This window comes from Manis pentadactyla, chromosome 13 (genome assembly GCF_030020395.1).
Source record: "Manis pentadactyla isolate mManPen7 chromosome 13, mManPen7.hap1, whole genome shotgun sequence".
In the NCBI taxonomy this organism is placed as follows: domain Eukaryota; kingdom Metazoa; phylum Chordata; class Mammalia; order Pholidota; family Manidae; genus Manis; species Manis pentadactyla.
Window position 1 is genome coordinate 27,225,041 of NC_080031.1, and position 16,177 is coordinate 27,241,217.

Sequence of the window (16,177 nt, forward strand, 5' to 3'; positions counted from 1 at the left end):
AAGTGAAAAAGTGAAAAAATAAAAGGAAGAAAGAAGTAACAGGAAAAGAAGGAAGGAACTCAATGATTTTAAGGAGTTTTATGAAGAGCTTTCAAAATAGGAAGTATTTAATGTACAAAAAAATATTTCTATATTAAGATATGTAATCTGTGTTTTTAAATGTATATTATGTGCTCCACTAACTAGTAATTTGTCACCATCACTATGATCACTGAATAGTTTATATTTACAATTTAGACTAGAAATATATCAGCATGAAAATATAAATGTAACCAAGGTGCTTTAAAGAAAATTACATTTCATTGTACTGTGTCCAGTAAGGAATGCAGTCTTATTTTTAGTGTAGTGTAGTATTACAGATTTTCTTATTTTTATAAAATCCATGGACAGTATCCTCACAAATTTTGATGGCTTCCACTGTCTGCAATGTGATTATAAGCTTTTTCAAGACAAAGCCTTTTGTTTGTTTTGCCATTTTTCCTATTTTCAGAAATGTTGGCATTCAGTATTAGGTTCAGCACAGAGTGGATAATTTTTACCATAACTCTATACCATTGTAAAGAGTAATGCTTAGACATGCATAGCATTCTTCCAGATAGGCTGTAACTGGGAGATGGAAGTCAGAGAGACTAAAGTACTGATGAAGAGAACAAATAATTGGCCACGAGTTTATGTTTTAGACACTAGTACACTACTTTTCATACATTAACTCACAACCACCTTTAGGAATTAGTATTCCTGCTTGACAGATGGGGAAACTAAGGCCTAGACAGGTTAAGGAGCTTATGACTGAAGGTCCCATTAAAATTAAACATAGAACCAGATTCCAGCTTCAAACTGACAATAACACCAGAATTCAATTCCTAACTGTAGGATGCTGCCTCTCTGTGAATTGCTGAGGATCAGATCCAAGGCCTGGGATGAGGACAGAATGGAGAGTAATTAATTCCCATTTATTCCTTCTTGTTAATGTTAGAGAAAACTGCTATATCAAGGACCTTGCAATTAGTCCTCATTCTCTTTTTTTTCTTTTCCTCAGAGATGTGTTTTTGTGTATTAGGCATGATTTTTAAAAGTGTTGTAGCTATTAAAATACATTAAATATTTACCTCAGAAAGTAATATAAAATTGCATATTCCTGATTAGTAATTTCATACATAAAGAAAACACTTTTAGATGCCATTTCTTTAGAGAAAATTTCTTACCTTAAGGTCTGTTATTATGAAAATGATATCAGAACTTGATATCAGAGTTGATAGACGATGAAATTCAACTCAAGCATGGGCAATGGGTTGAGGTGGAAAAGTAACCAATATTTATTCTACTCAATCATCATAGCCCACTGAAATAGGAATTATCATCTACAGCTTATAGAAGAGACTCATTAAAGTTGAATAACTCATTCACGTCCACATACTATGGCGAGGGCATGGCAGCACTGGGGCTTGAAGCTACCTTTACTCCCAACTTTATAGTATTTCCATTATACTACGTCTCCTCTCAGGGGCCCACAGTTTAAAGTCCTAAAATTGAAAATGATCTATATAGATAAAATATGTTGACTTCTCAGCACTTAAGAGGCCAGTAACAGTCAGCATTTATCAATAGAGATTTTCAGAATTTCTAATGACAAGAGATAATAAGCAAAAGTTTCTGTATGCCCATCTGCTTAATATTTTAAAAATGTAACCTGGAGACTGACCTGAAGCTCAAATGTATTACATAAGCACTGCTGGGATTCAGTGCATCTGGTGGGAGTGTAAGAGCTTCTGGGTTTAAAATGCCATATGGCACTTCAATTTTTCACATTCTAAAATAAGTGGCCTGACAAAACCTAGATAAGAGAAATTACTAGCTATTTTTTTAAATACTGGGGGCAGTGTATTATGCCATTTTTATTTGTGGGATTGTTGGTAGAGTGAATTTGAATAATATTTTAACTGCATGTCTGTCTCATTCACTAGATTTTGATGTGAGAGCAAATAGTGCCATATTTATCTTTGTATCCTCACTGCTAAGCATTGCACTGTTAGTGGTGTCCAATAAATATTTGAAAAGAAAGGAGAGGAGGAATTGTTTCCTTTTAATTTCGTTGATCACTTGTTGATTCCTATGACAAATTCATTTTGGAATCAGGACTCTAAATTCCACCCATATTATAGAGTAATCCAAAATATGTTTAAAGAAGTATTATTTTGATTTCTAATTTTTCTTTGCCCTGTGACACAATGTGTTTTAATTTAATAGTTCTTTCTTCCTAATAGTTTATTTTAGTAACTTTTATATGTCTTTTCAATTTCTTTTTAACTCCCATAAGCTGCATATCCCAGCACTAGTTGTATTACATTAAGAGACATACCGAATATCACTAACCAATATCCTGTTATCAGCTCTTATATGTGGGTTGGTGTCTAAAGTATATATATATGTGTCATGTCACCTCTGCTCCTGATGGTCTCACTGTCAAGCTGGATGCCAAGCCATAGACAAATGAAAAACTCAGTAACTGTTTAAAACAGCAACAAAGAGAAATAACAAACTACTATGCAAGTATTCTCCAAGTGAATAAGAATAATAAGTGTCCAGAGAAGGTGTGAATGACTTCTCTTTGAGGTTAGGATTAATAAACTTTATATAATTTACTTTTAAATTGGAGCATAATTAACATACAAAATCCTATTCATTTCAGGCGTGCATCATAGTAATTCCATAGTTCGTACATTATGAAATAACCCCTATGGTAACTTGAGCTACCATCTTCAACATGCAAAGTTATTACAGTATTTTTTACTATTTTCCCTGTGCTGTACATCACATCCCCATGATTTGTTTATTTTATAACTGGAAGTTTGTGCTTCTAAGTCCCCTTCACCTATTTTGCCTACCCCCAAACTGCTTCCCCCTTTGGTGATCAGAAGTTTGTTTCTGTGAGTCTATTTCACTTTTGTTTTGTTGTTTTGATTCCCCATATTAGTGAAATTATATGGTGTTTGTCTTTATCTGACTTATTTCACTTAGTAAAATAGCCTCCAGGACAATCCATGTTGTAGCAAAAGGAAATATTTCATTATTTTTTATGGTTGATTACTATTCCATAGTGCGTGTGTACATCCTCTTCTTTACCCATTTGTCTATCAGTGGACACTTCCATTGCTTTCATATCTCAGCAGCTATTATATAAAATAAATAATGCTGCAGTGAACATGAGGGTGCATATATCTCTTCAAATTGTTGTTTCCATTTTCTTCAGATAAATGCCCAGAAATACACTTATTGAATTGTGTAGTAGCTCTACTTTTAGTTTTTTGAGGAACCTCCCTGATATTTTCTATAGTGGTTACAGCAATTTACATTTCCACAAACTGTGTGTTGAGGGTCCCTTTTCTCCACATTCTTGCCAACACTTGTTATTTTTTAAAATCTTTTTGATATTAGCCATTCTGACTGTTGTGAGTTATGGTTTTAATTTACATTTCCCTGATGATTAGTAATGCTGAGCATATTTTCATGGGCTTGTTGGTCAACTTGTCTTTGGAAGAATGTCTGTTCAATGAATGTCCTCTGCCCATTTTTAATTGGGTTGTTTGTTTGTTTGATATTAAATTGTGTAAGTTCTATATGTATTTTGAATATTTAACCCTTATTGGGTGTATGATTTGCAAATATCTTCTCCCACTAAGTAGGTTGCCTTTTTTGTTCTGCTGATGGTTGCCTTCCTGTGCAAAAACTCTTCAGTTTGGTGTGGTCCCATTTGTTTATTTTAGCTTTTGTGGTCCTTGCCCAAGGAGACTGGTCCAAAAATTCTAGGTCAAAACTTACTGCCTATGCTTTCTTATTGGAGTTTTATGGTGTTAGGTTTTACATTCAAGCCTTTAGTCTATTTTTATTTTATGTTTGTATATGGTGTAAGATAGTGGTCAGTTTCATTGTGTTGTATGTAGCTGTCCAGTTTTCACCAACATCATACTTTAAAGAGACTGTCTTTTCCCCATCATATATTCTTGCCTCCTTTGTCATATATTAATTAACCATATGTGCATAGGTTTATTTCTGGATTTTTTATTTTATTCTATTGAATTTTGTCTGTTTTCATGCCAGCACCACACTGTTTTGATTACTATAGCTTTGTAGAATAGTTGGAAATCAGAAAGCATGATACCTTTAGCTTTCTTCTTTCTTAAGATTGTTTTGGCTATTCAGGGTCTTTTGTGATACCAGACACATTTTAGATTTATTTGTTGTAGTTCTATGAAAAATGTCATTGGCATTTTGATGAGGATTGCATTAAATCTGTAAGTTGCTGTCGGTAGTATAGACATTTTAACAATATTAATTCTTCCAATCCATGAACACAGTATCTTTTCATTCATTTATGTCACCTTCAACTTTTTTCATTGATTTCTTATAGCTTTCAGAGGACAATCTTTCATTTACTTGGTAAATTTATTGCAAGGTATTTTATTCTTTTTGTTTTCTTATTTCACTTTCTGATAGCTCATTATTAGTGTGCAGAAATGAAATCAATTTTTGCATGTTAATTTTGTATCCTGCAACTTCACTGAATTCATTTATTAGTTCTAGTGTTTTCTTTGGTGGAGTCTTTATGATTTTCTTATATAGTATCATTTCATCTTCAACCGGTAACAGTTTTTCTTCTTCCTTTCCATTTTGGATGCCTTTTATTTCTTTTTCTTTTCAACTTGCAGTGGCTATGACTTCCAATACTACATTGTATAAAAGTGGCTATAGTGGGCATCCTTTCTTTATTCCTGATTTTAAAGGAAAGCTTTTAGCTTTTCACCATTAAGTATAATGTTAGCTATGGGTTTATCATATTTGGTCTTTATTATTTTGAGGTACTTTCCTTCTATACCAACTGTGTTGAGAGGATTCTTTTTATGTTGAATTTTATCAAATATTTTTCTGCATCATTGAGATGATCATGTAATTTTTATCCTTCCTTTGTCAATGTGGTATATTACGTGGATTGATTTGTGAATGTTGAATCATCCACACATTCCTGGAATAAATTCCATTTGATCATGGTATATCATTCTTTTAATGTATTGTTGAATTCAGTTTGCTAATAATTTGTTGAGGATTTTTGCTTCTATTTTCATCAGAGATATTTCCTTGTAATTTTCTTTTTTTTGTGATATCTGTCCAGGTTTGGTATTAGGGTAATGCTGATTTCATAGAATGGGTTTGGAAGCATTCCCTCCTCTTCAAATTTTTGGGATAATTTGAGAATTATAGTCACTAATGCTTCTTAAATGTTTGGTAGAATTACCAGTGAAGCCATCTGGTACTGGAATTTTTTTGTGGGTGTAGTTTTTAAATTATTTATTCAATTTCATTACTTCTGGTTGGTTCTATTCTGATTGTCTATTTCTTCATGATTCAGTGTTGGAAGGTTGTGTGTTTCTAGCTATTTACACACTTCTCGGTTTACCAATTTGTTGGTCTATAGTTATTTATAGCAGTCTAAAGGTCTGGCAATTTTGTTTATTTTTTAAAAGAACCATCTTTTATCTTTTCATCTTTTCTATTGCTTATTTAGTCTCTATTTAATGTATTTCTGCTCTGAATTTTTTAATTTCCTTCCTTCTACTAATTTTGAACTTTGTTCTTCTTTTCCTAGTTCCTTATGATGCAAAGTAAGATTGTTTATCTGGGATTTTTCTTGTTTCTTGAGGAAACCGGTATCTCTGTGAACTTCCCTCTTACTACTGCCTTTGCTGCAACACATAGATTGTGTAAAGTTGTGTTCACATTTTTATTTGTCTCCAGGTATTTTTTGATTTCCTTGTTGACCATTGGTTGTTTAGTAGCATGTTGTTTAGTTTCCTTGTGTTTGTGTTTTTTCCAGTTTTCTTCCTGTAGTTGATGTCCAGTTTTATACCATTACGGTCAGAAAAGATTCATAACATGATTTCAGTATTCTTGAATTTACTGAGACTTATTTTGTAGTCTAACATATGATCTATCCTAGAGAATGTTCCATTTGTACTTGGAAAGAATGTGTATTTTTAAGTTTCTGTGTAGACTGTGTGTACCTGGTAGCTTCACCTGGCCAATTGGAGCTGAAGTGAGCACTGGGGCTGCCTGGACAGGATGGTTGGTACCTGGGTATGCCCTGCCAGTCACTCTGAGGGGACGCCCTAGCAGACCAGCAGGAGCACCTGGACCCTACTCCCACTCATGCTTTAAAGGTAGAGAGAAAAATTTAAAAATGGTACTCACTGGCCCATCCAACCCTGGAGAGAGTTCCAACAGTTCCCTGTCCACTTGCAGACACCCTAGTGTTAGTAAGTGGACTTCCTCCAACTTACAGTCTAGTTGCCCTTTAAACTGCTGCTTTTTAACTCCACCCCAGGGTAGGAAAGGTTGTGTGCAGGCCCCTCTGTGATATCCCTCCCTAATACAGGTCACCAAGTCAAGGGTGGGCATCCATCACTACCATGTCTCTGTCTCTCCTGTTCTTCTCTATGTGCCCCTCTATACATGTTGTGCAGAAGCTGTTCAATCAGCTGTCAGTTCTTTAAGGAGGAATTGCTGCGTGTGTGTGTACATAGATCCAGTGTGTCCCTGGGGGGAGGTAAGTTCGGAGTAATCCTATTCTGCCATCCAAACCTTATATAATTTAGACCGAACCTTGAATTATAAACAGAATTAAAAGACAGACAAGATAGCAGAATGAGAGCATCCCATGTGCATTGAAAATTTTGAGGGAGATGCAGGGTGTGCTTGGGGGACAGCTACTTGGCTTACAGGGGCCATGCATAATATGAAGTAGTTTGGCAAAGTAGAGTAGGAAAGTTTAAAGAAAGTCCTAATGAGAAAGTAGAGTTTAATATTGCTTTTGTGTCTCACTATTGCTATTAGTATTTTTAGCATATATGATGTGTAAATATAAAGAGACTGACTTTGTAAATCAGTTGCAAAAATCAGGATCAATATTTGAAGCTTACCTTGTAAGATTTTTGAATGACAACTTCTAGGCTTAAAGTTGATTCACAGAATATATTCCAAGGCTTACAAATCCTGATTATGCCAAAGTAGGACTCCTTAAAGACTGGTATATTGATGAGAGGACCAGTGAGCTACTAAAAATTAAACTCCCATTTAGAGATAAATAGAAAGTTAAACACACTAGGAATATAGGAAATGCTTCCAGTTAATTTTTTTTTTAATCTGCCAGAGTGGAATGGGAGAAGTGTATGCTCCCTGGAATCAGAAATAATTTATTTTTAAGGTAGTTTCTTTCCCTTACTGTGTACTGTGTGACCTTAGTTAAATTTCCTGAACCTCTCTGAGCCAGTTTCCTGATTCATAAAATGAAATGTTTGTTTTCTGATTCAGCATTACAGGCATTCATTGACAACTTAGTTCAGTGTCTAGGACTAGCATTTAATAAATGGCAGCACTTTCTTATTTTTTTCTGCCCATCTTAGGTTTGGGACACCTGTTGTTCCTTTAGACCCCACTATTCGTGCAGTTTCCTTCAGCGCATCTTCTTTACTTTCTTATGCTATCCTTCCCTGTGGCATTGACTTTAGACCTCTATCATGGTATAAGCTATTGAAACGTAGGATATAGATGTTCTTGTATCTCTAGCAGTCTCTATCTCATCAAAGAGAAGACAATTTAACCTGCACTTACAGATTTCATACAATTATAGCATCACCTCTTTCTTGATGATGAAAATATTTTTTCTTTGTTGTAATTTGGTAAGCTTTTAAATATATGTATGTATATATATATATATATATTTGAGGAATTCTAGTAAATATAGAAAAATTTACACCAAGTGGAATTTGAATTTACAAGCTATTTTTCCAGTCATTTAGGTTCAATTAAGAAAAACAAAGAGTAGAGCAGTTATTCAGTAAATGGACATGTTGTATTACTTCAACCTGTGCCAGTACTGCCACAATTCTTGGAAAAAGTAATACCTCTAAGTGCCTGACTTCCTACTGCACAAGTTCTGTTGCTTTGGGGAGAATCTAACCACTTTCTATGAACTGGATAAAACAATAAGATACATTTCATTAGTTTACAAAAGTGTTTTAATTTTTCAAAATATCAATCATCACTAGTGTATTATTTTTACACAGCAAATAGAGTTTTGTATATAATGCAGTGCTGTGCCGCTTCCAAGCATCTATAGTGACGTGAACTGATACAATATTCTAATTCAATGAATATTTCCATATGAATTTGGAACTTGGTAAAGTGTTTGAGAAGTGAAATCACCCTTCCTTAATGCTTAAACTCTAACAGCTTACCCACACTGGGTAGAAAAACTGAATGACACTCAATTAGACAGCGGAAGCCCTCTCCGATGGGAATGTAAGGCTACTGGAAAACCCAGACCCACATACCGTTGGCTGAAGAATGGAATGCCCCTCCTGCCTCAGGTACTGTTGGGAACTATTAACCTGCTCCAGGGTAATTTTAGCAGGATAGAAGGTCATGTCTTACTTATGCTTTTTATTTGGAGAAAGAAATATAACACATATATGAACAAATTTTTCTTTTTATTTTAATATCTCATTACTTTTTCATAATACATTGTTTTTTAAATGTCATTGAATACTATAAATTTAATTTTATTCAGTTTTATTATATTGACTATTTTATTCAATCCTATGAGTTTCCTATATAGCAAAATATCAATAATTATCATAGACATTGCCATTTCTAGCTGAATGTTAGATAGCACTAGCTTTTTGTCATCACTCTGCAGATGATGGAGTTAACCTCAAGAAAATAATGTGATTTGGTCACATAACTGGTAAGAGATGAGTTGGAGCAGAATACTAGTCTTCTGTATCCTGGGCAGGTTCTTTTTGTGACATCCTGCTACTTTTAGACTTAACTCTCTTTTTAGTAAATCTACTGAATGTTTTCAAAAACAATTTAATATGTACTGGATTTGAAAATAAATCATATATTACTTATTTTCAGAATGATGGTAATAGTTTTAGCTCTTTTTCTGTTTGGGCAGAAGAGAAATTATGGCCAAAATGGAGGGGAAGCGTATAAAGTTGAAACTCCAGACACAGGTTCAGCCCAGGTCCCGCCACTATTACGTGACATCTTGTCTGTCATTTACTTCTTGGGGTTTCAGTTTGCTCCTTTGTGAAATGAAGAGATCGGATCAGATCATCCCCACAGCCCAACTCCAACATTCCCTTCCTCTAAAACTGGTTAGGCCAAAACAAAACACAATTACACAAAAAGGCAGACACAAAGAAAAGGAACTACAGAACTGTTAAAGAAAACTGAGGGGGTGGGGATTCTAAGACATTGATTTATTGCCTCTTTCTCTCTAATTCTCCTAGGGATACCAAATATCCCTTGAGAAGGGAATCTGATGGTCAGATTTTCTACTCCCAGCATCCAAGTAAAGTAAACTCCACTAACAGATAATATGTCTGCAAAGTGAAAGAGTTTATTTTTAAAACTATGTCAAATTAGTATCTCTGTTGATAGGCAAAGCACTGCTCCCTAAAATTAAAAGAATGATTTGCTGACATTCAGTAAACTAGACATGCTGTTGTTTAACATTTAAAATTTAAAAAATTTTTTTTGAAATGTGCTCTTGGCCTCAGTTTACCTCAATTTGAACATGGCTCGATTTTCTGACTTCTGTATTAGGTTTCATCTGATAATGAAGTTTACATTTTCTGACCAATAATTTCATACAGAATCCACTTACAAGGCAATTTTTTATTTATGCTACTTTTTGGAAAGTGAGAGCAAAGGCAAACTCCTGACCAGATCAGTACAGTAAATAGGTTCTTGTTATGACCTGGGCATTTTTAACCCTGATCCCACGTTTCTAGCTGCAGTCCTTTCCACCATGTGAATCCCCGTTTCCCCTTTCATAAAATGAATTCAAATAAAAGTATTATCTGAAGCAGCTGTGTTTAAAAACAAAACTAAAACTAAAACTCTAAATCATAACTATAGGAAAATGCAGGTATAAAGGAAATGATTATATATAGGAAAATGATTATAATTTACAAAAAGACATGTTATAATAAAATAATGAACAGTAAATTTGTGTTGTTAATTGGTCAAATAATGTTTGGCTGTGTTAATTGGAGGGGTTTTTTTTTTCCCTTGGGCTGGAGAGATTATTCTCAAAATTTGCATGATGTGTTCACTTTCTATATGTAATTTATTTTATTCCATTATAGAGCAGGGTTGAGATGGTTAATGGAGTATTAATGATCAACCATGTGAATCAATCAGATGCTGGAATGTATCAGTGTTTGGCTGAAAATAAATATGGAGCCATTTATGCAAGTGCTGAACTGAAGATTCTAGGTATGCAGTTTCTAAATAAATAAATAAATAAGAAAAAGTGTTGCTTCTTCCCATGCTTTAATTCTTACTACACTGACATTTTATGATGTGACCATAAAAACCTATTTTATAGCTTGAAAAGAAATACTATGTCTTGCTGATATATATGTCTTAAGCTTTAGGGAACAGGTTTACATTGTGTACAGTTCATCCCCTAACTTTTTTATGAGGTTTTTCTAACTTTAGTTTTAATTTTAACAAGTTTCCACAATATTTCTGTGGTATCAAAATAAAAAGAAATATATGTTAACTTTTAATGTCTTGAGTGTGTAGGGGGTCAGAATGTAGATTTTCAGCAGCCTCTCCCTGTTTCCATAACAATACCAGTATTTTTTTCAAGCAGCTCTTGCCAACCGGTAGTCATGTGAATAAAATATTTATGAAATATCCATGAAACTGTCAGATTGGTATAAATAATTGTTTCAGATACAATAGACTTGTAGACATATCTTTCAGATTCTCTTTAAAATCCAAAGTATTTCTTTTTTATTTGTATTGGTCTCTGTGTCATGTATTCTTTTAATCCAGTGTCCTCAACTAGAGCTGCCCATGGGAATCACTTGGAGAGCTTTCTTTAATCGAAGTATCTCCATAAAAATCTAGTTAAAACAATATTAATGAGTGGTGAGACCTAGGTGAATACTTGCAACCTTTTCATTGACATTTAAATAATTCGCTTTTTAAAAGTGTATTTCTTTAAAAACTACATTCAATTTTGTGCAATATTAAAGTAAAAATATGCATTAAGACTCATAGATAGAAAATAGATTGACACAGGATTGCGTTTTCCACAAGTAACCTCTATTTTTCCAAAGGAAGCTCAAAGTAGACTTCCTCGGCCAGCCAGCCCCTTGGCCTTTTGCCCAAAGCACTCATGAGTCTTTCAGAATTAAAGTTGATAATCATAAATAAGGCATGTCAATTCCTTTGTGGGCCCCATATTGTATGAATTCATCACCTGCTGATGGAAAGAACAGCCAATAAAATTTCAATTATTAATTAGTAAGTTAAAATTTGAGTTAGTGTCTTTTACATGTGTAGATATCCTATGATTTTTTTCAGAAATGTATCCCAGAAGAAAAAGTTGTAAAATCTTGATCAGTCATCCTTAAAAGTTATTGTCATTGCTTCTGGTAGAATTTCCATTTTCTTTTTCATAGCTTCAGCCCCTACTTTTGCACTGAACCAACTGAAGAAAACAGCAATTGTTACCAAAGGCCAAGAAGTCATCATAGAGTGCAAACCCCAAGGCTCTCCGAAACCTACCGTCTCTTGGAAGAAGGGAGACAAAGCAGTTAGAGAGAACAAAAGGTTAGAAATCTCTTTCATAATCCAAACTATTAACACCAGACTTTTTTGAAGTTGCAGATGGTGCACACAAAGTATACAAGAAAGTGTTTTGCAGTAATTGGAAAATGTATTTCATGAAATGATTGAAATATGGTTTTCTGTATATAGTCATTTGAAAAGGACCCAAAGTTCTAATTCATTATGGTCAGACTTCTTTGCCTCTGTGATATTTCAGCACCAGCTGGGAATTTTCACCAGGTTCTGAAGAAAATAAAAACTTTCGTTAAACTATTTACCTTTGGTTTACATTTTGGGTCTGCAGATTTGGGGATTCATAAGTTATCTATGATTTACAAGTTGTGCTCTCATCATAATATTAATATTAAAAATAATATACACATATTCTTGATCTTCCAGATAATCACTTTATGACAGAATACACCAAGTAAAATGTGTGTGCCTATGTTTGCATTTTTTGTTTTCAGTCATATTTAGGCAAAATATTATAAGATTACTTCAGTTGCCACAGGAAATGAGAAATGTGCAGAGGAATATTTAGTATGTAAAGATTTGTCTGTGGTAGGCAAAGCCAAAGGACATCCTAGGGGTCCAAATGGGGGAAACTGATGACAGAATAAAATCATAACATGACAGGCTACGTATGCCACATTCAGAGGTCCCATACTCTACCACTTATTACCATATTGGTGTTGCAAATGGTGATTCAGCTTTGATAAAATAATATTCCTCCACTATGTTAAAATAATGTTGCATATATTGTTTCAGAATTTTGTTTTTCATTTGATCTGTAAGGATAATGAGTTTATGCCTTGTTTTATGTTTGTATCTAAATAATAACACAGTTAAAATAATTTAAGTCACATCAGGGTCTATTTGAATAACTTTTTAAGTAATTTTAGAATAATTTGAAATATTTGGGAATTTTCTTTAGAATATTTTTGTTTCCCAAGTCTGAGAAACTCAAATTTAAATTGCCAATCTCAAGTGAAATAATCTGCAGAGTGATTGGGTTCAGTTCAGTCCCAAGGATCCATGCCATTTGGAAAGGGTAATCACCTAAGATTGACATGACTCACACTGGGCATCTTGTTTTGAACAAGAATTTATCTTCCTTAGTTGGGGGAGAGTGGGGATGGGACGTAAAATCACAAACTGAGAGATCAGTATTGCATATGGTTGAATTGAAATTTTTGTATTGTTGTTCATAGAAATATTTGTAAGAACTGGCACAAACCTTACTAAAACAGGAGAAAAAATTACAGTAAGAACAAATAATTTACAGTGTTTTGTTAATTATTTTTTCTGAATGTATCAAACATTTTTATATCATCAAAATGTATATGCCCTATCAGTGCATGTCATTACATTTGTAATGCATTACTTTATTTTACGTTTGTGGGTGGTACATGAGCTTTGTCCTACTTATTTTAATTTCACATAGAATGTTCCTCATCAACTATTCATAAACATCATATTGTGAGTTTAAAATTTTAGGTGGCATCTCTTTTTTAAATCAAATATATTGAGATAGGAACAGGATTGTGAGTTTTCTATTATAAAAAATATATAAAAATAACAGACTTCTTTATTTTCCAGAAGTTGAAAAATGTAATTTGTGAATTTTTCCAGTTTTCTGATACTTTTTCTCTTCTCTTAACTAACCCCTTGGGTGAGTGAGACAAATACATTGGCCTCAAATTCAGATCATTCAGTTTTTTCAGATGTCAATACTGCTGGTCAAAGTGATATTCAGGAAAGAGGCTGAAATATGAAATTTTTATGTTATTTAGTAAAAGCAAAAGTTAGGCACATTTACTTAACATTTTGCTTACTCTGACCTATAGATTGTAACCTAGTTTAATTTAATAACTTCAGAGGTGGAGTGCATTTTTTAAAATCTTGGTATCAATAATATACAATCACATGAGCAACATTGTGGTTACTAGATTCTCCCCATTATCAAGTCCCCACTACATACCCCATTACAGTCACTGTCCATCAGTGTAGTAAGATGCTATAGAGTCACTACTTGTCTTCTCTATGCTATACTGCCCTCCCTGTGCCACCCGCCCCACGTTATGTGTGCTAATCATAATGCCCCTTATTCCCCTTCTCCCTCCCTTCCAACCCACCCTCCCCAGTCCCTTTCCCTTTGGCAACTCTCAGTCCATTCTTGGGTTCTGTGAGTCTGCTGCTGTTTTGTTCCTTCAGTTTTTGCTTTGTTCTTGTGAGATTTCACTCATCTGATACTTCTCTTTCTCCACCTGGTTTATTTCACCCTCTAGCTCCATCCATGTTTTTGGAAATGGTAGGATTGGTTTTCTTCTTATGGTTGAATAATATTCCATTGTGTATATGTACCACATCTTCTTTATCCATTCATCTACTGATGGACACTTCGGTTGCTTCCATTTCTTGGCTATTGTAAATAGTGCTGTGATAAACATAAAGGTGCATATGTCTTTTTGAAACTGGGATACTGCATTCTTAGAGTGGATTCCTAGGAGTGGAATTCCTGGGTCAAATGCTATTTCTATTTTTAATTTTTTGAGGAACCTCCATACTGCTTTCCACAATGGTTGAACTAGTTTACATTCCCACCAGCAGTGTAGGAGGATTCCCCTTTCTCCACATGCTTGCCAGCATTTGTTGTTCCTAGTCTTTTCTATGTTGGCCATCCTAACTGGTGTGAGGTGATATCTCATTGTGGTTTTAATTTGCATTTCCCTGATGATTAGTGATGTGGAGCATCTTTTCATGTGCCTGTTGGCCATCTGAATTTCTTCTTTAAAAAAGTGTCTGTTCAGATCCTCTGCCTATTTTTTAATCGGGTTATTTGCTTTTTTGGATGTTGAGGCATGTGAGTTCTTTATATATTTTGGATGTTAACCCGTTGTTGGATATGTTATTTACAAATGTATTCTCCTATGTAGAGTGCATTTTTACATTTAAAATTGACAGAAACACTTGCAAAATACCATTTTTACTAATGTACAATTTGCTACCTTATTGGGAAGTCCCAGATTTCATGAAAAATACAATCTAGTTGGATATGAAAAACAGTAAACACTCAAGTATCAAAATAAGAGGCTAAGATTTCAATAACAATAGAAAGATTTCATAAAGCATTATAAGAAGCACACATAGATATTTGGAAAACTATACATACATTCTAAAACTGTGCATGTAAATGTGAAAAATTAAAATTTCAATGTATTTTACATTCATTAAAATAAGATGTTACATATTACTTAGTTTATTATAAAAAATTTAGTGCACCTTGCTCTGTTATAAAGTACACCAACCATTTGATAAAAGTTGTAAGTATAAATTTAAGTGCAAAGGGAGATAGAAAATGTTAAGGCTTTGAAAAGCTTGTGTCATATATTTCACTTGGGGGCTAAATTTTCTATCATGGTTTATTTTATTGGAGTATAAGTACATTCACCATTCACATAATCTATATCAGATATGTTCCCCACTCATCCAACCTACAAAAACTGGAAAAAAATATTGAATGAATTAATTAGCCTTTCCCTTTATTCACAATTTTCAGTTATTTTGGGTTCAATTCAAAATAAAAATTGAAAAAGCAAATGACAATTTCCTATATGGGCAAATAAAGACTAGTATAATACTGGGGGAAGAGAGTTAAAGTCATAATGCATTATAAAAGAAACATTTGAATGTGAGAAATGTAGCATTTTTCAAAGCATAGCATTATGTACAAAGCAATGGCATAAAAATGTAATGAAAGACTTTAATTGCAGAAAAATGTTATCTAATCATTTGAAAACATGGGAAACTCAAAAATAAAGACTCTGGAGTTAACTACAATTTGAATCTAAATTGTAAATGAAATGTTAATACAACAAAGGTTATTAATCAACCACTTGTTTTATCAACAGTGCCAAATAACTCATTGTCTTAGCCTTTTGTGCCAAATTTTGATTGAATTTTCCAAGTTTGATTTTATTTTGTTTGTTTTTGAAGAAGGCCTTCAAAACAGTCTTTTTTTTTTAAATCTGTTTCACTAAAGGCATACATAAATCATTATCCTAAAATTTAAAACTCAGTAAGTAATAACTAGACTATAATATCACTTTCAGGAGAAATTTATTAGCAAATTAGTTGCTTGCTTATATATTACAAAATATTTCATTCATTTGGTCCTAAATGATGCTCCTAAAGTATATAAGAAAATAAGTTGTTAGTGCTTGTGTGTTGTTTGTTGTTTATATCACAGAATATTCAATATGAACTGCTGCCCAAACAGTAAATCATTATTATTAATAGTGATGATGACTGCTTATAAGTCTATGCCATTTATAATTTATAAAACACTTGAACATTGTGGGTAACAGTATAACCCAGTGTATAAAACAGGACTTAGTTTCTCAGCTTATCCTGCAGACTATGAGGGCAAAAGTTAATTTATTTCCTTAATTATAAAATTAGAATCCAAAAGAGTAATGTTGGGTTTTGAGAA

The 16,177-nt window shown here is 33.5% G+C and overlaps 1 protein-coding gene across 1 annotated transcript in view; it reads left to right on the forward strand.

The window, feature by feature from the left end:
• Positions 1-16,177, forward strand: part of CNTN5 (contactin 5) — a 1,238,002-nt gene that overhangs the window by 994,954 nt on the left and 226,871 nt on the right. The window contains exons 11-13 of the mRNA XM_036902818.2: positions 8,284-8,420; positions 10,209-10,338; positions 11,538-11,688. Of these exons, the coding sequence (XP_036758713.2) occupies positions 8,284-8,420; positions 10,209-10,338; positions 11,538-11,688 (418 nt within the window). The remainder of the gene's footprint in view (positions 1-8,283; positions 8,421-10,208; positions 10,339-11,537; positions 11,689-16,177) is intronic.